The sequence below is a fragment of the Equus caballus genome, chromosome 10 (genome assembly GCF_041296265.1).
Source record: "Equus caballus isolate H_3958 breed thoroughbred chromosome 10, TB-T2T, whole genome shotgun sequence".
NCBI lineage: Eukaryota > Metazoa > Chordata > Mammalia > Perissodactyla > Equidae > Equus > Equus caballus.
Window position 1 is genome coordinate 7,072,633 of NC_091693.1, and position 23,290 is coordinate 7,095,922.

General features: G+C 52.8%; 3 protein-coding genes across 9 annotated transcripts; 1 reads left to right on the forward strand and 2 right to left on the reverse strand.

Moving 5' to 3' along the window:
- NFKBID (NFKB inhibitor delta) lies at positions 1-6,920 on the reverse strand. Of its 3 annotated transcripts, none has more exons than XM_023651244.2 (12): positions 6,776-6,920; positions 5,349-5,449; positions 5,120-5,180; positions 4,529-4,746; positions 4,080-4,270; positions 3,882-3,987; positions 3,618-3,764; positions 3,450-3,501; positions 3,218-3,366; positions 1,688-1,804; positions 1,217-1,381; positions 1-643 (listed from the first exon to the last, which is right to left on the reverse strand). In XM_023651244.2, the coding sequence occupies exons 4-12, from the start codon at positions 4,532-4,534 to the stop codon at positions 590-592; spliced, it is 987 nt and encodes a 328-aa protein (XP_023507012.2). In that variant the 5' UTR covers positions 4,535-4,746; positions 5,120-5,180; positions 5,349-5,449; positions 6,776-6,920; the 3' UTR covers positions 1-589. The 3 variants fall into 3 exon arrangements, with proteins under 3 accessions (XP_023507012.2, XP_070079020.1, XP_070079018.1); XM_070222919.1 differs by lacking the exon at positions 6,776-6,920 and adding an exon at positions 5,846-6,124; XM_070222917.1 differs by lacking the exons at positions 5,120-5,180; positions 5,349-5,449; positions 6,776-6,920 and having other exon boundaries at positions 4,529-4,939.
- On the forward strand, positions 5,623-10,236 carry HCST (hematopoietic cell signal transducer). Of its 4 annotated transcripts, none has more exons than XM_023649598.2 (5): positions 5,623-5,751; positions 8,770-8,865; positions 9,269-9,292; positions 9,720-9,851; positions 10,081-10,236. In XM_023649598.2, exons 2-5 carry the CDS (start codon positions 8,823-8,825, stop codon positions 10,119-10,121), a joined length of 240 nt encoding a protein of 79 aa, XP_023505366.1. In that variant the 5' UTR covers positions 5,623-5,751; positions 8,770-8,822; the 3' UTR covers positions 10,122-10,236. The 4 variants fall into 4 exon arrangements, with proteins under 4 accessions (XP_023505366.1, XP_070079021.1, XP_070079022.1 ...); XM_070222920.1 differs by having other exon boundaries at positions 10,084-10,236; XM_070222921.1 differs by lacking the exon at positions 5,623-5,751 and having other exon boundaries at positions 8,667-8,865.
- A 142-nt stretch (positions 10,237-10,378) lies between these two features.
- TYROBP (transmembrane immune signaling adaptor TYROBP) lies at positions 10,379-13,115 on the reverse strand. Of its 2 annotated transcripts, none has more exons than XM_005596176.4 (5): positions 12,959-13,115; positions 12,552-12,578; positions 12,256-12,396; positions 12,038-12,081; positions 10,379-10,610 (listed from the first exon to the last, which is right to left on the reverse strand). In XM_005596176.4, exons 1-5 carry the CDS (start codon positions 13,044-13,046, stop codon positions 10,545-10,547), a joined length of 366 nt encoding a protein of 121 aa, XP_005596233.2. In that variant the 5' UTR covers positions 13,047-13,115; the 3' UTR covers positions 10,379-10,544. The 2 variants fall into 2 exon arrangements, with proteins under 2 accessions (XP_005596233.2, XP_001493427.5); XM_001493377.7 differs by having other exon boundaries at positions 12,038-12,084; positions 12,959-13,114.
- Between the last annotated feature and the right edge of the window lie 10,175 nt (positions 13,116-23,290).

Sequence of the window (23,290 nt, forward strand, 5' to 3'; positions counted from 1 at the left end):
TTCTAGTCCAAACTGAGTTTAATAGGGAGTTTCAGACAGGGGAGGGGTTCACTGGAATGCTGAGGTCTGGGACAGGGTGGGCCCTGAATTAGAAAGCAGGAGAACCTGGGACTCTCAGCTAGGACAGTCCTTCCTACGTCTCAGAGTTAAGGACCTGCAGGGGGTGGGTCCTGGGGAGACTGGGGGGTCTACTTGGATGCTACTGGGAGATGTTTTGAGATGCCCCAAGTACCATGGAGGGGAATTACATCTGGGGCTCCAGGTATGACGAGCTAAGTTAGAGGAGGGGACCCTAAAAGATCCCGGTGGGGAAAGGGTTAGGGGTCCAGAGTGTTTCACAGAAACAATCAAGGGGCCTCGATTTCACAGAAATCATCAAGAGGGCTCCTTGCAGGTGGGGGAGGGGTATTACAACACCCCAAATATTGGGGCCTGTTTACCCCCCAGCAGCCATTTTGGGGTTTTAATGTAAGACCCCAATGGCAGGACATTCCACATACATTATCACGGATTTGCAACATTCGCATACGCTGGCTGTCCCACAGGACGGTGGGGACTGGAAAATCAGTCCAGGTTCTGGGTTTGAGTCCTAAGAGGACAGGCCTGGGGGTGCCACACGGCTCCTCTTCAGTAGCTGCCGGAGCTGGGGACGAGACAGGGCAGGCGGAGAAGTTTGGGAGGTTGCCAGGAGAGGTGGGGGAGGCACACCCAGAGAAGTTGGGGCTTAGAGAGGGTGAGTGGGGTCGGCTGGGTTTGAAGGTCACGTTCAAAGTCAAGATTTGGAGTTGGGGGTGAAGGTCAGGGTTCACACATTGAGGATGAAGGGAAAGGTGTTTGTTGGGGGTTCCCACCTGGCGTTAGTATTGGGGACTGGGAGTCAAAGAGTAGAAGGAAAGGGTCAGAGGTCACATTTGGGGGTCAGAAGTCCCATTGTGAGGTCAGGACTCAGGGTCAGGGGCAGAAGGTTGGAGGTCATACTTGGGGATCAAAGGTCACACCTTGAGGTCAGGATTCAGGGTTAGAAGCAGCGGATACGCTTTGAGGTCAGAGTGGAAGTAGAGGTAAGGACATGCCATTACAAGGTAAGGGAGCAAACACTGGGGTCAGAGGTCACATTTTGAAGTCAGGGTTGAATAAGGGTCAGGAATGGGTGGGGTCGGGGGCTCACCCCGTAGGTCAGAGGCCACTCTGCAGTCAGGGTGGGCTTGGTGCTTACCCCCTCGGGGCCCGGCCCGGGCCGCAGCAGGTGGACAGGCTGCTCGTTCTCCAGGTTGCGCAGGGTTGGATCTGCCCCAGCTGCCAGCAGGCGCCGGACGATGGCTTCCTGGGGCGGCCCAGGGGGCAGGGCAGCCGCCATGTGGAGCGCTGTGTTCCCATGGGCCTGGGGACAGTGAGGGGAGGGCTGATACGGATTCAGACTCAGCTGGTCTGGGACCTCAGCAGCACACTTCACATTCTGCCACATCCCTGTCCCACATGTCCCCTTTCACCTCCCAGACCGCCCTCCACAACCACGTTCCACCCACCCCTCTGTCCATGTCTTACACATCCCCCAATCCACGTCCACATGCTACACATGTCCCACACATTATCCCCTCCATGGCCACAGCCCACAGGACTCCCAACATCCCACTGCCCTTCTCTGCCATATCTCACATAAGCTGCACATTCCAGACTAGGCCCCCACCTTCATGTTGACAAAAGCCCGCAGGTCTCCCCGTGGCAGCTCCAGCAACAGCTGAACCAGGGTAGGGTTGGCGGCCTGCACGGCCAAGTGCAGAACTGTCTTGTTGCTCTTGATCTCCTGGAGGGAGAGGAACAGCAGAGGTCAGGCCAGTTCTCACACCCAGGCCCCCTCCCACAGAACCCAAGAGCCTTTAGAAGCCCTGTCTCTCCTTTGCAAGCATCCAGGGGTGCCTTATACAGTTGTATGTGTTGTGCACTATACAAGAGTACAATGTCATGTGCATCATAGAACTATACATTTATCATGACAAGTTTCCAGCCCAGGTGTCTTTGAGAAAAAAGTTCCTTTTCTAATCCACCAAAGGACGTCTCTGGGCTAGCAGCTGCCCTGGCCACCCCACATTCTATTAAGCACAGTAAAATGCACCAACATCCCACATAGACTGTACTTTATCTACAAGGATGCGAGCTGAGCAGTGGACTGACTAAGTGTATATCCACTTCCATATTGAGCTGTTCTCTTCATATTTTGGAGCAAATAAAGATATTTTCCACAATGAAACTTTATTATGTGTCTTTAAAGAGTTTGTAACGATAATGAACAGTAAAACTTTTATGTGTTTTTACCTAGTTGGCTCACCAAATAAATTATGAAGAGAAAACCAGGAGACGGCAGGGGAAGCTCTAAATTAAGAGCAACTTAAAAAGACATATTGCGTATTTGGGCTTTATTTGGATGCTAGTTATTTTAAATGAAAAAAATAAATGTACGTCACTTCAGAGCCCAGTGGAAATTTGAACACAGCCAGGACATCTGATATCATGAGATTGTTCATTTTTTTTTAACGTGGAATAATGGTATTGAGGTTAAAAAGAGTTCTTATCTTTTAAAGACACAAATATTTATGGATAAAATTATATGCTTGGGTGTGCTTAAAAGTAATATAGGAAAGTGGATGAGTGGACGGGGCAGGACTGGCTACTGATGTCGGGTACATGGAGTTCATTTTATTATTTTCTGTACTTTATCTGTGTTCCAAATTCTTCGGGAAAAAAACCCAAAACAATAAGTGGATGTTTACTTTTCTCAGCCAGCCTGTGAAGGAGGTACTGTCAGGGGAGAGAGAATAACAGGATTGTTAAGAGCTGGATTCTGGGGTCAGACCACCTGGGTTCCAGTGCTCTCTCTGACATTCACGAGCCATAAGATTTTTGACTCCTAGTGCCTCAGTTTCCTTAGTAAAACAGAGACAGTAATAAGAGCACACGTGTCAAAGGCTGGCTTTGAGGATTCAATTAGCTAATCCATGAAACTCAGGGCTTGATAAATAAGCAGCGCTTGATAATTATAAGCTAGGACCCGTAACGTTATTCCCACTTGACAACTGGGGCACAGAGAAGTGAAGTAACGTGCTCAAGGTCACACAGCTGGGAAGAGGCAATGGTCATGGTCTGTTCGGAGCCCCTGGACAGCCAGGTGCCCCCATGCCACACGCCCTCCGAGGGGCCGGCTGCCCGCAGCCCAGCTCACCTGGCTGGTGTGATCAGCACCCATGTGCAGCAACATCTGGACACAGGCCAGCCTGTCTCGGGCCTGGGTACTCAGCACCCGGGGACACAGGTCGGGTGGGTGCATAGCAACGTTGAGGGCCAGGATGGCTGTGTGGAGCGGTGTGAGGCCTGCAGAATGGAGACAGTGAGGGCTCTGCATCTGGAGTGCCCACCCCGCCTGCAACACCAGCCCTGCTCAGCACCCAACTCACCCTCGAAGTCTCTGGCTTCTAGGTCAACGCGAACCCCTGAGTTAATCACAGCCTGGGAGGAAGAGAAGGCAGAGGGCTGGATTAGGGTCTCCCCAGGTCTCCCAGACTGGAAGCCAGGATCCGGGCAACCAGTCCACCCCATTCACCCCAGCTGCCAGCTGGCCATACCGAGAGGACTCCTGGGAGCCCATACGTAGCAGCCACGTGCAAGACAGAACGCCCCTGGTGGTCAGCGGCATTGGGCTCTGCTCCCAGGTTCAGTAGATCCTCCACAATCAGGGGCTGGTTGGCGGCGGCAGCCACCAGGAGAGGGGTCTGCAGGGGACAGGAAAGGTCAGTCTGGACCCCCAGGCCCCTCCCTTCTGAAAACCAGGCATCCAGGCCCCCAGCCCCTCTGCCCTCAGTCCAGGAGTCTAGGCCCCCAGCCCTCACCTTGCCCTTATGCTCGCGAATGTCCAGGTGTCTGTACACTTGAAGAATCTCGGCTGCAGCATATGCTGCCCAGCGCAGCCCCCGAGCCGCAAACAGGTGCAGGAGCCTGAGCACAGGTGGGGCGGCAGTGAGCACAGCTGCCCAGCAAGCCGGGAGCCTGCCGACGCCATTCCCCATACTCATATTCCCTATACTCACGTGTCCCCCTCCTCATCTTGGGCCAGCAGCTGTTGGGGCCCCAAAGCCAGCATGTGAGCACGGGCTGCATCCAGCGATGGTCCGGTGACCACAGGGGGCAACTGTGGGGGTCCTGAGGGGAGTCCGGAACCTCTCCAGGATCCCGCCTGTGGCAGGGACGGTTCTGCATAGAGCCGGGTATCCAGGGGTTCCTGAAGGGTGCGGGTGGTAGGGAGAGCCAGTCAGCTAATTCCCTCTTCCCAATCCACGACACACACGTACACATACAGAGCGCCGGCAGAGTGGCTGGGAGTCCCATCTGTACCAAGCGACCTTGGACCTTCGGGCCTCAGTTTTGCCAATCTGAGGAATGGGATCTTAACCCAGCCCCAGACATCTCAGAACACTGCATGAGGGCAACTGGGAATTCTAGGGGCCCTTCAGCATCCCGTTCCCACTCTGCATCTCACCTCCATCCCCAGGGGGAATGGACACGGCCGCCCAGGGTCCGAGGGTGGGTAGAAGTCGGAAGTCAGGAAATTTTCAGCAGCAGCAGCAGGGTAAGAGTAGGGGCTGTCCGTGTAGGCAGCATGCGTGTTGGGGTCCCAGTCTGGAAAGCCCGTGGGAGGTGCCAGGCTGCCAAGTCCAGAACCCACAGTCTCCTGGTGTGCTGGGAAGTGAGTATGGCCTGTGTGTGAGAGGAGTGGGGGGGCCCTCATTACCAGAGTGAGGGAAGTCATGGTCAAGGCTGCAGGATGGGCATGAGGGCCTGGAGTCTCCCAAGGTACTGAAAGCTAGTACTTCTGGGACCCCAAAGGGCTGGGACCTGGACTTCTGGGACCCCGAGGGGTTGAGGGCTTAGACTCCTAGAGCTCCAAAAGGCTGGGAGCCTGGGCCCCGGGACGCCGAAGGACAGGTGTATAGACTGGGGGGCTGAAGAGAATCTGGAGCATCAAACCTACTGGGTCCCAGCAAGAAGGAGGGTCTGACTCCGAAGTTCCTAAAAGTTTTGAGTTGGGATGTTTGAGCCCTGAGGGAAGCAGGTGAGTTTCCAGACTTACCAGCCTCAGCCTCATTCACAGATGGCGTCAGGGGCGGCGCCAGGGGAGGCGGGAACTGTCCCTGTAGAGGCAGAAGCAAAAAGGAACAAGGGGGAATTTATTTGGCAGGCTCCTCAGCATCCACTCCCCACCTACAGGGCATCTAAGTCGGGACGACATCTCTCATCAGCTCCGAGGGCGGCAAGCCAGCGAGTCCCTGCACGGCAGGGCAGGGCTTCATGGGCCTCACCGGTACCCCACCAGCGTCAGGCTGCTGCTGGCGGCGCCTCTGTTCCTCCAGGAGCTTCTTCACGGTCTGCGACGGACAGTGGCTGCGCTCACTCCGGCTCACTGCGCGGGGAGGGAAGTAATCAGGAGTCCTTAAGTCACCCAGGGGCGCGGGGGAGTGGATTCTGGCTCCCTCCCGCGCGGAAAAACTGGCACACTGATGCCGCCTGAGAACTCCAAAGCCAAGCTAAACTTTCGGGTGTGGCGCCCGCCTCCGCCGTTTCCTTCCTTTTGCTCCGCACTTTCCCCTCTGACCCAAGTTTCCACCAGCGTCGTGGAAACTAAGGAAGGGGGAGGAGAGCGCCCTTCTGCAGCACCCCCAACTTCCGTGAAAAATCCCACCTTCCAGATCTCCCAGGCCTGAGGTCGGTGGGCAGGGAGGGGAGAGGGGGGTCACCGGGCATCACTCCCTGGAGACGCAACCCAGGTTCCCAACATCCCTCGGCCCTAGAAGCGGACCTGATACTCCTTCCTCGGGAAACCGGGTGTCCGAGTCCCCGGCCCCTGTCCCCGGGGAAGCACGAGTCAATAGCCCCCTAGCTCAACAGGGATCCAGGGGTTCAGACCCCGCGCCCCTTCAGGCCCCGCAGTGCAGGCCCCTCCCGCAGGAATCTGGGAGCCCAGCGGCCCTTCCCCGGGACGCAGGAGTCCGGGCTTCCTCCTCCCTAGGACCTGGGAGTCCCAGTTTCCAGACGCCTGGACCTAGGAAGCCCGGGCTCTCAGCCCACACCCTCCGAGCCGGTTCCGGCGGAGGAAGGGTTAAGCGGGGGAGGGCAGACACGGAAACAGACGCGACGCGCTGACGTCACGGCGCTCACGCAAGGGAATCTTCCATCTCCCCTAACTCTGGGTGCCGGCCCAGGTGTCCGGTCCCGGGGCGGGGCGCGCGGCCGAGCGTGGCGCTCGCGGAATCCCCGCACGTGGGGAATTCCTGCTCAGCCCGGGGACCCCGGACGCGGGGCGACTCGGGAAATCCCGGGGCGAGGGCAGGTCACGGCCGGCGTGGACCCCCCGCGGTCAGGCGCCCGACCCTCCCCACGGAGACCCGGGCTGGTTTGAAACAACACGCCCCCGACGACTCAGGCCAGGCCCTCTCCCCAGGGGAAGGATCCGGGCCGCCAGCCCTCCTTCCACGGGACCCAGGGGTCCGGGCTCCCAGCCCTTTCACCCTCGGGACCCAGGAGCCCGGATCCCAGCCGCGCCTCCATCAAGACCCAGGGGTCCGGGCCCCCTGCCCCCTCCAAACACCGGGTACCCTCACTCCTAGGACCCAGGACGTGATGCTCCAGCTGCGTCCCTAGAGCCTCCGGAGTCCCCCTCCTAGCCCCACACGCCGGCCGCTCACTCTCCCACCGCCGAGCGTGCCGCGCGCCTCCCTGCCCCCATTACCTCGGGGATTCCGGGGCGCGGACTGGGGGCCCCCAGGGCCCCGGCCTCGGCGCTGCGCCAGCCTCGCTGTGTCCCCGCGGAGCCGCCGCCGGGTCCCCGATCTTGGGTCCGGTCCCCCGCGAGTTTTTAAACGAGCTTCTGGCACCGCCCCGCCCTGGGCGGGGCCCCGCCCACGGGCCGGGGAGTCCCCGCGTCGCGCTCCAGTAAACCCGGGCTCTCAAGGGGCGGGGCTGATTTTGCGGGCCTAAGTCTCTCGGGAAAGAGGGAGCTGGGGACCCCACCTTTGGTTTGAGGGGGAAGGGGTCTGGGGTAGCGGACTCCTGAAGGAGGAGGGCCCTGGGGCCTCGATTTACGGGTCTGTGTCCAGGGGGTGCAGGAGGCCTTGACTGCGGGGCCCTGGGCTGGGGCCTGGGGGGCTTATTACTGGATCGCAAAGGAGGAGGGGGCTGGGGGGCTGGACTCCCTGGTCTGGAGGGAGGAAAGGTCTGTTGGTAAGAGTGATCTAGGTGGACTCAAATTGCTCCGTCTTCCTCCCATCACCTTTTATTCCAGAGTTCGGTTCTCATTCATTCATCATTTACAATTATGTATTACCGCGGGGCCGGGGGGGCGGGGTGGGGGGTGGGGGCACTTTGCTGAGCGCTGTGGTGGAGCTATGAACGAAGCGGGCAGGACTTCCCAGCCCTCAAGCCCAGCGACATTCCGGTGGGAGGCTCCTTCTCAGTTCCCATGTTGGGACCATCCACAGCGCTGACCGTGTCAATCATATTTCTCCCCGGGTTCCAAGACTCCATGTTTCCGGGTTCTCCTCCCTCGCTTGCTGCTCCTTGCTTTCCCTGGCTGTTTCCTCCTCTCCACCCATTGTGGGGGCGGGGGGGGGGGGGGGGGGGGGGGAAGGGGGACGTTGCTCCTCTATACGCACTTCCTTGGTGATCTCATCCAGTCTCATAGCTTTAAATACCATCCATAGCCATCAACCCCCAAATTTACATCTCCAGGCCGGACTTATCCCCTGAACTCAGAGGCAGCTGTGGTTGTTCAACTTCTCCACAAGGAGATGCCGGGGATCAGAATTGGCCACCCCAAAATGTGTCTCTTTGCTTTGATTATTTTTAAGAACAAAAGACTAAAAGAAACTTTGACCTTCCCCCTAAGTGCCTAAAAGAATTTAAGATAATTCTTAAATTATCTTAAACAATTTAAGATGGCCTCTCAGACAGGCCATCACCATAGATAACTCTGGGTCTCATAGACTATGAGGGTCCTTGCTAAGCCTGTTCTCATCTACCAAACATTTGCCTTTGCATCTCGTGTGAACTGCCTTCGTCCCCTTTGAAACCCCAAACCACTACCCCCAACATCCTCCTGTGTCTTTAGCTGAAGATGATATTTAAGGTGATAGCTTTGGCCATTCTGCGGAGTTACCCAGTTTTCCTGAGTTTCTCCCATGTATGCATGTTATAAAGCTTTGATTTTCTCCTGTTACTCGATCTCATGTAAATTTAATTCTTAGGCCAGCCAGAAGGACCCAGAGAGGGTGGAGGATTTATCTTCCTCCCCTACAGAGCTCTATCAGACATTTCCAGTTCAGTGTGCCCAGACCTCAGGCATTTTCCCCCTGCACTCGCTTCCCTCCTTCTGCATCCTGTCAAAGGATGCTCCATCTTTTCAGTTGCTCAGGCCAGAAGCTTTGGTCATCCTGGGTCCTTCTCTCTCATACATACCCACATCCACTCCATCAGCAAGCTCTACTTCCAAAACCTTCCAGAATCTCCCTAGTGCCCACACCCTGGTCCACCTGTCACCTCCCACCTGGACAATGGTAGCAGCCTCCCTGGTTTCTCTGACCCTCCCCCCAGTTGGTCCCTGAAGGCAGTCACAGGGACCCGCCACCTCTCACCCTCCCACACACACAACACAGGAAGCAGGTGGCTTTGTCACCAGCAGGGTGACATCCGCTATTGCTGCCAGTCTACTCCCCCACTGTTCCTCAGGACTTCTCTGGACCAAAGCCCTTTGCCAGACCCCTTCCAGCCCTCAGCCCACCATGGCTTCTCCAGACAACGTCCTGTTCCTGCTTTTGCTCCCAGGTGAAGCCAGAGGTTATGGGGGGTGGCAAGCCAAGTATTTGTGAAAGGGGTGGCTTGGGTGGCATCTGAAGGGAGGAGTACTCAGGGCGTGTCCTTCTCCCAGTACCCTTTCCCTTCCCCTCTCTTCCCAGAGATCTATGCAGCTTTGGACCTGGTTCTCTGGGGAGGGAAACTGAGTCTGGAGTGGCTGCCTGTTCATCTCCCTTCTCACTGCTGGGTCTCTGCCTCTCCCTCTGATTTTCTGTCTCTCTCTGTGTCTCTGGGAGCTCCCCTTCCCATCTGACCCCTCTTGCTCATGTGATCTCTCTGGAGTAGGGGTTACTTTTCAGGACGTCCCCTCTCCCTGCACCCTATTTTGGGAACCACCTCTCCCCGCTGATCCACCTTCCTTCTCTTCTCACAGTGGCTGCAGCTCAGATAACCGCAGGTGAGAAGTTGACGCTCCTTCCCTCTGCCATGCCACTTCAGGGACTGCTGGCATCCCTAAAGTGTGTCTCGAGGGCCCTGGAACTCTCCCAGTGACTCTCCAGGTCACCATCTCAGCTCGCATTCCAAATCAGAGCTCCCAGAGGATCTGAAGCCCACCCTGGGTCCCCATCTCACTGCCCTCATCACCAAAGTGAAGCCCCAGGGACTTGGCCACCCCCCAGCCTCTCTTTGGCAGTTCCTACTATGCCCAAAGCACAGCCCTCGAGTCCTGGAACCCCTCAGTTTCTCCCCCTTTCACCCCCAAGTGCAACCCCAGGGAGTCTGTGACACCCCTTCAGCATCTTCCTTTGCCCCATATGCCCAAAGCACAGCTCTGAGGGTCTGGAGCCCCTCAGCTGCCTTCTTGTCTTGGCCCCCACCCTCAGGTTCCTGTTCTGGGTGTGGACCCCTCTCCCTGCCGCTCCTGGCAGGCCTCGTGGCCGCCGATGCGGTGGTGTCGCTGCTAATCGTGGCGGTCGTATTTGTGTGTATGCGTCCCCGGAGCAGGCCCACCCAAGGTGAGGGCAGGGGCAGGGGCAGGGCGAGGACGGGAGTAGGGTGTCCCTAGGGAGGAGGTCCCCAGGGAGGGGTCCCCGGGGAAGTCCTGGAGGTGGTACTGGGGAAACCCTGGGGGCGGTGCTTAGGGGAACCCCTGAGGAAACCCCTGAAGAGGTGGGCCCCCAGGGAGGAGGAGATGTGGGTGGGCAGGAGTGGTCAGGCCTCATGCTTTCTCTCCCCCACCCCTAGAAGATGGCAAAATCTACATTAACATGCCTGCCAGAGGCTGAGCCCCCTGTAACTGCGACCTTTGACTTCTGACCCTCTCATCCCGGATTGTGTGTGATGGCACAGGAAACCCACTCCCAGCTTTGGGTTGCTTTGGAATAAAGCAATTGGAATACATCTACTTCGAATTCTTATTCAAAGAACCCCAGGGTCCCCGAAGCCTCCATCCCATTTAGCTATTTCTGGGTCCATGACTCTCCCCCAGAACCCCACATATCCCCCTCCCCTCAGCCCAAGGATCTGGAATAACTCAACAGGGTTTAGGGGTGCCTTGTTTATTTGGGGGCAGTGGTGGGGAAAGGTCTGGCATCTCAAGGAGGGCACTCCGTGAATCTGTATCTTGGTGGGAGTAGGAATAGGGTGCTAAGTAGGCATCAGGAGTGACTGGATCCAGGCATCAGGTTGTTGACTGCCGTGGTCTGGGCTCATTTGTAATATGGCCTCTGTGTGTTGAGGTCACTGTAGACATCTGACCTCTGACCTTGGAGCTCCTAAAGGGAAAAACAGGGTAGGGAGCATCAGTGGAAGGGATCCACCAAATAAACTCAAAAAGAATCCAGCCCTCTCCCAGAACTCCCCTCGCAGCTTCTTCAAGCTTGCAGCCATGGAAGAGATCTGGGTTTTACTCAAGTCCATTCAGTGTTCCCCTTCTCCTCTACCTTATCGTTATGCCCCAGCCTCAGGGCCTTTGCACATGCTGTTCTCTCTGCCTGGAACACTGGCCCCCTAGATCTTCCTACAGATGGTTCCTTCCCCCTCTTCATGTCTCAACTTGTGTCATTTCCTCAGAGACGCATTTCCTGATTTCCCCATCTGTGGTGACTTCCCTCACACCCCACTCCCGGTCACATCAACCCGTTTTATGTCTTTCATGACACCTCCCCAAAATGATCTTATTTGTTAACATGCTTCCAGTCCGTCTCCCCAGATAGGTTGTAAATTCTGCTGCTGTGTCCCCAGCATCAGCCCGTACAGATGCTCGACAAATCCTACCAAAGGCGTGAATACCTTGGAGTAAGGCTTGGCCCTAAAATTTCAGTGCCCGCAGTAAGTGAAAGCCCCTTCTGTCTCCTGGACGTCACAGAGCCAAACTCAAGACTGTCACACTTTATGAAGAGACCGTTTACCCACAAGTGAGGCAAAGCAAAACTGGGCGCAGAGAATTCAAACAGACTTCACAGGGCAGGACTCACAACGGGGGGTGGGGATGGAGGACAGTCTGTGGCCCCAAGAGGCAGCCCTCAGACAGAATCCCTGAAATCAACGGCAAATGCCCCATCTGGATGTGCGTCTTCACGGGGAGGGGCTGTTTGGCTTCCATTAGATTATCAGAGGAGCCCATGACCCCCGGAAGGGTCAGAATGGTGCTGACAGAGAGGCAGGAGGTGGAGAGAAGCGTCTGGCTGGATCGTGGTTCTTAAGAAGGGTGTCAAGGATGCTTGCACTGCCCCTAGATTATATGCACGATTTTGCATTTTTGGTGTGGATTTTCCTGAGGAGTCTCTAGCTTTCGCCAGCTTCTCAAAGGGATGCATGATCCCTCCCAAAACAATTCGGGAACTCTTTAGTTACCAAACTAGGGCTGAATTATATCCTTATATCCCTTCTGAGAGCTTCTCCCGGAAACCAGCCTGTCCCAGCCCGGGCTTTTCCAGAACAATCTGGAGCCTGCCTTCTGGCTGAGGCCTGCATTTGCCTTCGCAAAGGCAAAGCCATCCCTCCTATTTCTTCTCCTCCCACTAAGCTGAGCGTAAGGTCCTGATTGCTCATTGAAAGCAGGTTTGGGCAGACGCCCTGTTTGTCTTCAAGGGTTTACAGTGCTGCTGAGAAAGTGGCTTCAGGGTCTCGGTTCGGGGAAGACTGAGGAGTGTTTAGGACAGACACTCACAGGGCAGGAGCGAAAGAGTGGTTTCCTCACCTGGTAAGGCGACTCTGTCTCCGTGATGCGCTGTTTCCGTGTCACTGCTGGGGGTGGCGAGTGGTGCAGGGTGCAGACACAGACAAGGTGGTGAATGGGGACCATTTTATTGATGCGAAATCAGCCCCTCCATCACCATCCCTTTGGATGATGGTGACTTGGGAGCCTCCCCTCCCCGCCAGGCAAGTCCCGGGCCATCCCCCGCCAGCCCCACTCACCCTCCACAGCCCCTTTCCCTTTCCCCTGAGGGACCAGGCGGCCCAGGGAGTACACGGCCAGGGCGATAAGGAGGGTCAGCACCAGGTCCCCCAGCACGATGGCTGCCAGCACACCGGGGCTCACCACAGAGCAGTTGCATTCTGGGAAGGTATGTGGCACAGGGTCAGGGGCGTTCCAGTGGGAGTTGGGAACTGGGAGGAGGTGTCAGCAGGGGGAGGTCTGGAGAGAGTGGGGAAGGGGCAGAGATGGGGAGGTCTTTGGGAGGTAGGGAGCGGGATTGAGGGTCTAGGCCTACCACTCTGGGCCTGGACAGGGCTGAGACCTGAGGAGAGAAAAAGAAGGTAAACTGAGGCACAGGGCAGTGACTAGCGGGTAGGAATAAAAGCTGGAGAGGGTAGGTTCCGACAGCCAAGAGGCGGGGTGGAGAGCAACATCTGGTGGGGCCTGTGGGCTGTCATCATCAACTTCTACTTCTACACCGACTGTCCTGTCCCAACACCCTTAGAGTTCCCTCTCCCGGCTTCTACCAGAGGCCAGATCTTGGGGGCTCAGGCTCTGAGAGAGACCCGTAGGGTTTGAGGAGCTGGGGATCTCCTCCCATCCCAACCCTGCCGTTTGGTTCTCTCTTTCCACCCTGCTCTCTGCCCTGCCCGGCGCTGGGCCCAGGGGCTCAGGAGGCAGCTACAGAAGCCCCCAACTCACCACCCACAATGAGAAGGAGAGGCAGGAGCAGGACCCTCTGGGAGGGCCCCAGGTCCCCCATGATGCCGGCGACGCTGCTGGACACCATAGTCCAAGGGCTGGTGGGATGTGGCGTAGCGTCGAACCAAGTGAAGGAGGAAGTCTGAGGTGGGTGGTGGCAGGAGGAAGGAGGGGACGGGACGGGAGGAGGGACAGAGAAAAATAACGCCTGAAAGAATGAAGCCCAGACATCCCAGCGCTCCTGCTGCAGCCCAAGGCTGGACCCGAAGGGCAAGGCATCCATGTGTCAACTAGACCTCCACCCCAATTAGGGGTCAGACATCACTGTACCAGGAGGGTCAGTGGCTGACCATGATTGAAGCCAGTTCTGCCTCTTCCTGGCTGGACAACCTTGAGCAAGTCACTCAACCTTTCTGGGCCTCAGTTTCCTCATCTGTAAAACGAGGAGTAAAATAGTACCTACTTCATAGGGTGTTGTGGGGATCAAATGAATTAGTGTTTCTAGAACAGGGTCTGACACTTGTCAGCTTTTTATAAGTGCCGGCTATAATTACTTGATAATCAGAACCTTGATTAATCAGAGCGCCACAACAGCCTTCTCAGGTAGACAATCTTATCATCCCCATATTACAGAAAGGTAAAGACGCTCGCCCAAGGTCACACGGCAAATAAAGGTGAAATGGACCCCAGGAGCCAAAGACAGATATTTGACCCTTTGAGAGAAAGAAAAAAGAACCGAGATGAAAAATAGGGAAGGAGAAAAGGACGGCGAGGCAGAGAAAGAGGGAGAGGAGCAGACAGTGACACAGACATAGGATTGGGGCTTTGGAGTGAAGCAGGAGGGCGGCAGTGTGGTGACTCCTGGGCCGGGCTGGGCTGCCCCAGCAAATGAGGAAGTGGCTGGAAGCACGAACTGAGGGAGGCCACCCAGGAGGAGACAGGAGCCGGGGCTGGGGAAGGAGGAACCTGAGGTTAGGGCCAGAAGCAGGAAGCCCCCCTCCCCCGTCCAGGCGTCACACCCCACCGTTCCCTGGGCCGGGGCTCAGGAGAGAAAAGGGGAAACTGGATGCTGATCATGGGACAGACGCTGCATGGCCCGTTGTGGGGGGAGGGGTTTTGGAGTCCAGAGGAGGGTCAGGGCCCAGTCCAGGCAGCACTGGCTGCTACCAGCTGCCACTACCCAGGCTTGGCGGAGTCCTGAGTCGAGTCGCTAAAGAACCAACACCCGTCCCCCCCCCCGCCCCACCCCTGACCAGGCGTGGAGTGAGCGTGGAGCGAGCAGACCCCGCAGGCCCTCGAGGCCACCAGGCTTGTCCAGGCGGCTGGAGCCGGGTGAGCCAGGGGCCGGCAGAGACCAGAGGAGGCTCTGAGCCAGGAGGGCCTTGGTCCGACTCAGGTGTTCCCCAGCACCCTGTGGCTGGGCGTGAGGACAGACTATGGGAGTGGGGACAGGAGCAGGGGCCAAGCTGCTGCAATGGTCCAAGTTATTGCAAGGATTTTGTGAGGTCGATCAGAATAATGCCTGCCTGGCACAGTGTGTACGCTCAAGGACTGTTAATTCAGTGTCCTCATTAGCGTCACTGTTAGAAGTTCAGGTCTCCAGTTCTGGGGTGACCTTGATAAAAACCTCCCTTGGCCTCTCAGCCTCCTCCCAGCTGCAGCCAGGCCTGGGCCGTCCCCACCATTCAGTCATAGCCAGCACACCCAGGCACCAGCCCATCAGAACTGATGTGGCCCTAGGACTGGGCCCGAGTCCTGGGGCCCCCTTTCAGTTGCAGAGATGTGGGGAAGTCCAAAGTGACCCAAGGGAACGGACTGGGATGATGGCAGAGATCTGTGGGATGTGGGGTAGAACTTCTTTACCACCCAGAAGTGAAATAGTTCAATATTTTCGCACCTGGTACGACTGTAGGGTGCAGACCACAGAATGCCAGCCTGGGCTGGTCCCTTCTCCAGGGTCTCCGTTCCACGGGCAGATGGGCTCCCCCCACAGTGGGTGAAAGAAGGCTGAGACGGAGGGCTGGGCCCCACCCCACCGCCAGACTCCAGGAAGCAGGGTGGCCCACCTCCCCCACAATTCTCTCTCTCTAAAGTGTCTCAGTCGCTCCTGGAGGCAGTCCGAGAGTCAGGGAAGGCCAAAGCTGACTTTCCCAAAAAGCAGGCACTCTGTTGAAATTACGTGCAACAAGCTCACCTCTAGGGAAGCAGCAGGCCCTCCTCACTCCCCCTGCTTCCACTTTCGCCCCCTACAGTCCATCCTCCCCGCGGCAGCCAGTGGAAACTTTTTGAAACAGAGAACCTATTTTTTTTTAACGGCCTAAAGGTTTGAACAGACGCATCATAAAAGAAGATATATGAATGGCCAATCAGCACGTGAAGAAGCGTTCAACATCATTAGTCATTAGGGAAATACAAATGAAAACCCCAATGAAATATCGCTACGCACCCACCAGGATGACTCAGTTCAACAACTGACCCCATCAGGTGGGCCAGCTGGAAATCTCATACACTGCTAGTGGAAACGTAAAAGAGAACAACCACTTCAGAAAAGAGTTTTGGTAGCTTCTTATAAAGTTAAACACTTACCTACCCAGCGATTCAGCAATTCCACAGAAGTAAGCAATTACCTGAGAGAACCAAAACATTTGTTCCCATTAAGACCTGCCCACCCCTCTGTCCTTTCCCCTCCCCCTTGCTGTTGCTGGAATAAGTCAGGCTCCTTCTCACCTCTGGGCCTTTGTACCTGCTGTTCCCTCTGCCCGGGATGTTTTTCCCAAAGTCTTTGTATAACTGGTCCCTTCTCATTCTCCAAGTCTCAGCTCAAACGTCACACCCTCACAGGGGCCTCCACTGACCACCACTGCTTAAGTCATCTCCCACCACCTGCAGCATTTTCTTCCTGTATTTGTCACACCTGAAACTCTCTGATTTGTGTCCCCGTTTCTACTGTCTGCCCCTTCATCTAGAATGGAAACTCCATGAGAAGAGGGACCTTTCCGTCTTGCTCACTGCTGTAATCCCAGCACACATAGGAGATGCTCAATCGGTGTTCCTTGGCTATCAGACTAAAGGCCACTAGTGGTAACAGGGTGGATTTAGCATGGCTCCTCATCTCTGCAGACATGCTCTCTTTCTTCTTGAATTAGTCACTTGACAGGTAAGAACGCTAGTGTCCTCCAATATCCTCCTGCTCCTTCGACAGGATTTTTAGCAGGGCTTCTGGCCACTAAAGTGAAAACTGTGTTTCCTGGCCTCGTTTGCATTTAGAGTGGCCATATGGCCGCGTCCTGGCTGATGGGCGGTTTGGGAAGTGGACGGGCAGTTTATCTGTCAGAGCCTTGTGGAAGGCTGCACGTGACTCCTCTTCAATTTTCTTGTTTGCTGGAACGGGAACGCGGGAGGGGTCCTCTTGGAACTAGTGGCTGAGGGCCACATCATAAGGACAAAGGAGGAACAAGAAAGAAGGAGCCTCAGAGCCGATCGTCCTGGAGGAGCCGCCCCAGCCCTGGACTGTTACAGGAGACAGAAACTTCTACCTGATTTAAGCCACTCATGGTAGGAATTCTCCAAAGACAGTCACAAGAATTTCTTCCTCCCAGTATGCACATGCCATCCCGCTCATCAAGAGAGAGAGTGCATTTTCCCTCCCCTGGATTCTGAGCTGACCTTGTGCCTGGCTTTGACTAAGGACGCAGAGGAAGTGATGCTGTGCCAGCTCTGAGCCCGGGCCTTAAGAAGCCTTGTAGCTTCCACTTTTACTCTCTTGGAACCCAGCTGCCATGCTGTAAGGAAGACCAGGCTCCCTTCCTGGAGAGTGAGGCTGCACACAGAGGCCCTAAAGGACGAGATATCGTGTGGACAGAGAGGCCACGTGGAGGAGAACCACGGCACCCCAGCCGGGAGCAAGTGCCAAGGCACCAGGCAGGTGGAAGAAGTCACCGTGGATCTGCCGTACCTGCCAGCTGCCAGCCAAGTGCAGCCACATGAGTGACCCCAGGCAACACCACGTGGAGCAGAAGAACCACCCAGTCAGCTCACTGAATCATGAGAAATAAGAAAGCGTTGTCGTTTTAAGCCACTGCATTTTGGATGGTCCGTTACAAAGCAAAAGACAATGGAGTCAGAACCGCTATTTGGGGGACTTTGTTACTACATCCAAATCTGTGTCCTGCCTGCCATCGTTGCAGATGCCCAGCTCGAGCTAGCTGAGTTCAGAGGGCGAAGTCTGTGAAGATCCGGAGGTTGATGCTCTAAGGGAAAGCTGAGCACCCAGACCTCAGAGGATAGGGCGTGGTGGACCTTCGGACACATCTGGGTTGACCCCAGGACCCTCTGTCCATAGCTTGCCTCTGCTTCTCTCTGGGCCAGCTTTGTTCAGCCCTCTCTGTTCCTTATGGAACAGCAGAGTTTCTGCCATCAATTGCTCACTCTTGCTGGTCCCATGATAAAAAAAAAATCCTAGGAAAGGGCTAAGATTGGCTCAGCACGAATTACCTGCCCACCCCAAGCTGGCTGGGGTAGGGAGTGAAGTCTGTAAGAAAATGGCAGGATCCTTCAGAACCCTGAGATGGAGCAGGAGGGAAGGACAGTCTCTAGAAGCAGCCTGTAGGGGACGCCACGGCTGCCTAACCCCCGTTCCCCTAGCATTTACCATTTCCAAACACACTACCCTCTTCCAACTGCCTGCACTGTGGCTGTCTTCTCGAGGCTTCTTTCTGACTGCTGGAACCCACTCTGCCCAAGCTAGGAAGGGCCAGGGAGTCAATGCTTCTGGCAGCTGCCTCTGCCAATATCTGATGGGAGCCAGTGGGTAAATACCCCAGCTCCCTCACCCCTTGGATGGAACAATTCTAGGGTTCTACACTGTCTGCCAGAACTCCCCAGCAAGATTAAGCTCCTAGATAACCTGCCTTCACCGACTCCCCCTTCCCCACCTCTCCTCCCCTCTCCCCACCGGCGTTCTCTGAACCTCCCAAGTAAATGACTTGCACTTGAATCCTCTTCCCAGTGTCTGGTTCTGGGAGAACCCACACTAAGACAAAGGGAGTGTGATTCCCAGAAGAAAGGAGGGGCACTGGGTCATCAGTACAATAGATGCCATGACATATCCCATCCCCACACCCTTCTCAGAGAACCTGCTGATTCCAGATGGAAAGTAGGAACTACATATGCCCAACCCCCCAGCTCTGGTCATCAAACCAAGGTTAACCTGACCCGACTGTAGCAGTCAGGGCTCTTTGTTCCATACAAGAGAAGCCATGTAACTAGTTTAAACAGAGAAGGGGATGTGTTCAGGGATGTTAGGGAGACCACTGAACCTCCAGGAGGGCCAGAGAATCAGTCCTGGGGCTACACCAATCCTGATGCCATCCAGGACTTTCTGGTAAGACTTCCGTCATTCACATCAGAATCGATTTTACAGGTTGCCTCCTTCTCCTCGCTCTTTCAAATCAAATTCTGATGTGAGTACCAAAATATTTACAGATAAAATATGTCTTGGATTTGCTAGATAACAATACAGGAGAGGGAGATAGTGGGAAAGGATGGGCCATTGTTGGTTGGTTGTTGGGGTAGATAGATTACTGAGAATTCCTCATACTCTCCTGTCTCCAGTCTTTTCAAAATTCTCCAATTTAAAAATTTTTTAAAGCATGAGTGCATCTGATTGGCAGACTGCAGCCTCAAGGAAAGCTGGTTAAAGTGGGTTTCTGACTTCTCGATTGGGGAAGCCGAATTCATAAGGTAGGAAACTCCCAAAATGTAGAGATGATGTTCAAAAGGCTCTGAACGCCTGGATAGAAAGCATGAGAATTGTCCACAATACCAGAGGAACCAATCCCGAGGGCCTGCCTTACCCTTCCTGGATAAGGTAATAGTTTGAGTCTTCGGTCAAAATAAAGTGGAAAACCACAATAAGATACCACCTCACATCTATTAGAATGGCAAACAACGACTCTGACCATAGCTACAGCTGCCAAGGATGTGGAACAACTAGGATTCTCATCCACTGCTGGTGGGAATGCAAAAGAGTACAGACACTTTAGAAAACAGTTTGGCAGTTTCTTATAAACAGGTACTTATCATATGACCCAACAATCCCACTCTCAGATATTTACCCAAGAAAAGTGAAAACTTAACTTCATGCAAAAACCAGCATGCCATATGAATAGTGGCTTTATACATATTTGCCCCAAACTAGAAACAACCCACATGTTTTTCAACAGATGAATGGGTAAACAAACTGTGGTATGTCCACATGATGGACTACTACTCAGCAACAAACAGGAATGTACTACCGATACACACAACAGCATAGACGAATCTGAAATGCATCATGCTAAGTGAAAGACACCAGACTCAAAAGTCTACATACACGATTCCATTTGTATGACATTCTGGAAAAGGCAAACTATAGGGAGAGAACTCCAAGGAGTGCCTGCCAGGGGCAGGCAGCGGAGGGAGCAGTTGACTACAAAGGGAAATGAGGGAAATTCGGGAGGTGATAAAACTCTCTATTTTCATTGTGGTGATGATTACATGGCTGTATGCATTTGTCAAAACTCATAGAACAATACACTAAAAAGGATGAACTTTATGTAAATCACACCTGAATGAAAAAATTGTTTTAATGAGATGAAAATTGTAAAGAAACAGGTAAAGAGGTGCCAGGGTCTTTTTATTTCCTGTCAGTTGCAGTGTTGATGACTACCCAGATGTTGCCCACTCCGGCTTGGGGGAAGGTGCTAGCAAGCGCTGACTTGCTGGAAGGTGAGTGAGGCAGATGCCAGTGATCAGCAAATACTGTTTTCTCCCGTTCTTCTGCAGAAATAGAATTTGTAATCGGGCATCTGGTCCCCTAGCCAAGACCATGTTGCCCAGCCTCTTTGGAACCGGGTGAGGCCTTGTAACTGTCTTCTGGCCAATGGAATGTGGGAAGAAACAACGTGGGCAACTTCCGGGTTGTCCCTAGGGGCAAAGCTGTGCCCTAGCTGTGTCCGTCCCTCCTCTTGGCTGGAACGTGTCCCTGACACCAGCAGTGGGCAGCCATCTTAGACCACAATGGCTGACTTTTATTTGTAACGTTAAGGTTTTTAAAATATAATTAAAGCCATGCTTGATAGACTTATCAATGGTGGTTCATCCGTATCATTAAACGCAGTCACTGCAAATGAATTAGGACTCGACAGCGGATTTGAAGGAATATTAACTGAGAAAAGTAAGATGGAGAGAAGTGAATACAGTACAATCCGCAACCATGACCAAGAAGAATCCCTTAGGAATATGTGCATAAATGTTTGCATATTGAGCAATGGTGGGGAAAGCTGTGAAAAGACACACCTCAGGCTGTAACATGAGTAATGTTGGTGACTGGGGTCAGGAGACAGGAGAGGGTGAGAGCAAAGCAGAGTTGAAGGTAAAGGAAATATGTGATAACAATAGTGTGTATAGCATGACGCCAATTATATAAAATTACCTAAATAAAATTGTATATGTCTGCATAGAAAAAAGTGTGAATGTGTAGTCAGAGAATGTCAGCAGTGGTATCTCTGGGTGATGGGATTTAAATGACATATATATTTTTTAAACTTGATTGGTTTCTTTATGGAGAGTATTTTTAACCCATATCATCAGATATGAGAACATATACACAAACACTTAAGATCCTGGAATTATCAGGTACAGACTATGATATGGCTACATGTATTTTCAAGAAAACGAAACACACGTCTGAAATTTTTATCATGGACCTGGAAACTATAAAAAGTGAAAGAGCATATTAGAATATAAAACAAGGGGCTGGCCTCGAGGCCGAGTGCTTGGGTTCGAGTGCTCCCCTTCAGCAGCCCAGGGTTTCACTGGTTCGGATCCTGGGCACACACATGGCACCACTCATCAAGCCACACTGAGGTGGCGTCCCACATGCCACAACCAGAGGCACTCACAGCTAGAATATACAGCTATGTACTGGCGGGGGGCGGGGGGCGGGGGGCGGGGGGGGGGGGCGCGGGGCAGGGGCGGGTTGGGGAGAAGAAGAGGAAGGGGGAAAGAAGATACTAAAAAAAGGAATACAAAACAAAAAGCAATCTAGAACTGAAAAAATACAATCCTGGAAATTAAAAACTCAATGGATGTATTTAACAGCGATTAGACATAGCTGAAAAAGAAGGTAGGTCAAAAGAAACATCCAGAATTCAGTAGAGACCAAAAATGAGATGTCCAAAAGATAAGTAAAAGAGAATTTCTACCTCATTTTATTGTAGTTCCAGAAGAATGGGGTAGAGGCAAATTTGGAATAGATCATGGCCAAGTGAGAGTTACAGCAAAAATGCAAAGTTGGTTGAATATTAGGAAATCAATTCATGTAAACAGAACACTGACAGGTAAAGGAGGAAGGCAGATGATTACCTCAAGAGGTGCCAACAAAGTGCGGACGAAATGCAGCATCAGTTCATGATTCAAATTCTCAGCAAGCCAGGAATAGAAGTGAATTTTTTAATTGGATGAATAGCACTACCCAGACCTACAGCTCACGTCATTCACGGCTCAGTATTAAAGCACTTAATGGTTAAACAGGAAAATCTTTCCATCTAAGATCTGGAATAAGACAAAGGTGCCTGTTGACCCCACTTCTGTTCACTATGGTCCTGGAGACCTACCTCTGCCGTAAAGCAGGAAAATAAATAATATTAATTAATTAGTTAATAATAATTTATTTATTTATTAATAAATATTAATTTATATTAATAGATTATATGATTGTGGGTATAGAAAAATAAGAAGACTCTATAGACTAATTTATTGAAGTTCATAACAGAATTTAGCTGGGTTTCTGGATATAAAAATCAATCTACAAAAATCAATTTTATTGCTATATACTAGGCATAAACCAAACAAGTGTAGAGAAAAGCAACCGTTTACATTGGCGCAAATAGTTGAGCATCTAATAATAAATCTAACAAAGTGTGGGAAAAGCCTATACAGCGAAACTTTGTAAAAGACTTTTTTAAAAAATCTAAATAAATGGTGCAATGTATCATGTTATTGGATTGGATATCAGTTTTCCTCTGAGTTTACTTATATATTTGATGCATTTAAATGGAGATTCTAACAGTTTTTTCCTGTGGAACTTGCAGGTGGATCCTAAATTTTATACAGAAATATAGAAAGCCAAGTATAACAAAGACGCTCTTGAGAAGAACAAAGTGAGAGGTCTCGTTCCACCTGATATCAGGACTTATTGTGAAGCTACAGGAAGCAGCGCACGGACTGGTGAGCTAGAACAGAGCAGAGGAACAGAAATACACCCCTGCGAGTACGGCCACCTGACTTGTGACAGAGGTTTTACTGCAAAGCAGTGGAGGAAAAGATGGTCTTTTCAATAAATAGGCTGAACTAGTTTGCTATCAAAATGGATAAAAATGACATTAGACTGCTGCCTCATGCCGTACACAAAAACCAGTTCTACGTAGATTACGGACAAGGATTGAAAGGCAAAGCAAAAGTTTTTAAAAGATAATATTGGCGAATAAATTTATAACCTCAAGGAAGGGAAAGATTTCTTAATCAAGACCCCAAAGCACTAACTATAAAAGAGAAGTCCGTTACATTTGATTAATCAACATCAAGAAGTTGCATTGGTCAAAAGATATCTTAGAGTGACAAGGTTATATATTTATTGTTTTAAGGGTCATTATTGCTTAGAGATAGCCACTTACTAAAATTTTTTTGGATAAAATGATAAGACATTTGGGATTTGTTTAACATAATCCAAGGAGGAAGAAATGGGTGCAGGAAGAGAAGAAATAAGATTGGCTATAAATTGACAATTGTGGAAGCCAACGATAAGTCTGTGGAAATGCATTATACTGTTCTCTCTACTCTCGTGTATGTCTGAGATTTTCCATTAAAAAAAGATACCATTAGGGGCTGGCCCCGTGGCTGAGTGGTCAAGTTCCCGCGCTGCGCTGCAGGCGGCCCAGTATTTCGTTGGTTTGAATCCTGGGCGCGGACATGGCACTGCTCATCAAACCACGCTGAGGCAGCGTCCCACATGCCACAACTGGAAGGACCCACAACAAAGAACATACAACTATGTACCAGGGGGCTTTGGGGAGAAAAAGGAAAAAAAATAAAATCTTTAAAAAAAAAAAGATACGATTAGGGGCCAGCCCCATGGCACAGCAGTTAAGTTCACACGTTCTGCTTCAGTGGCCTGGGGTTTGAAGGTTTGGATCCCAGGTGCAGACCTACACACCACTCATCAAGCCATGCTATGGCAGGCATCCCACATATAAAGTAGAGGAAGATAGGCACGGATGTTAGCTCAGGGCC

Excerpts from the sequence above, each read along its gene's own strand:
- HCST (XM_023649598.2), top strand. The coding sequence starts at position 8,823 with ATGGCTTCTCCAGACAACGTCCTGTTCCTGCTTTTGCTCCCAG. Across the intron at positions 8,866-9,268 it reads GTTCCTGCTTTTGCTCCCAG|TGGCTGCAGCTCAGATAACC; the intron begins GTGAAGCCAGAG and ends CTCTTCTCACAG. Across the intron at positions 9,293-9,719 it reads TGCAGCTCAGATAACCGCAG|GTTCCTGTTCTGGGTGTGGA; the intron begins GTGAGAAGTTGA and ends CCCCACCCTCAG.
- TYROBP (XM_001493377.7), bottom strand. The coding sequence starts at position 13,046 with ATGGTGTCCAGCAGCGTCGCCGGCATCATGGGGGACCTGGGGCCCTCC. Across the intron at positions 12,579-12,958 it reads TCTCCTTCTCATTGTGGGTG|GTCTCAGCCCTGTCCAGGCC; the intron begins GTGAGTTGGGGG and ends TTCTCTCCTCAG. Across the intron at positions 10,611-12,037 it reads AGACAGAGTCGCCTTACCAG|GAGCTCCAAGGTCAGAGGTC; the intron begins GTGAGGAAACCA and ends TTTTCCCTTTAG.
- NFKBID (XM_070222917.1), bottom strand. The coding sequence starts at position 4,798 with ATGACTTCCCTCACTCTGGTAATGAGGGCCCCCCCACTCCTCTCACAC. Across the intron at positions 3,502-3,617 it reads GGCTCCCAGGAGTCCTCTCG|GCTGTGATTAACTCAGGGGT; the intron begins GTATGGCCAGCT and ends TCTTCCTCCCAG. Across the intron at positions 3,367-3,449 it reads AGAAGCCAGAGACTTCGAGG|GCCTCACACCGCTCCACACA; the intron begins GTGAGTTGGGTG and ends TCCATTCTGCAG.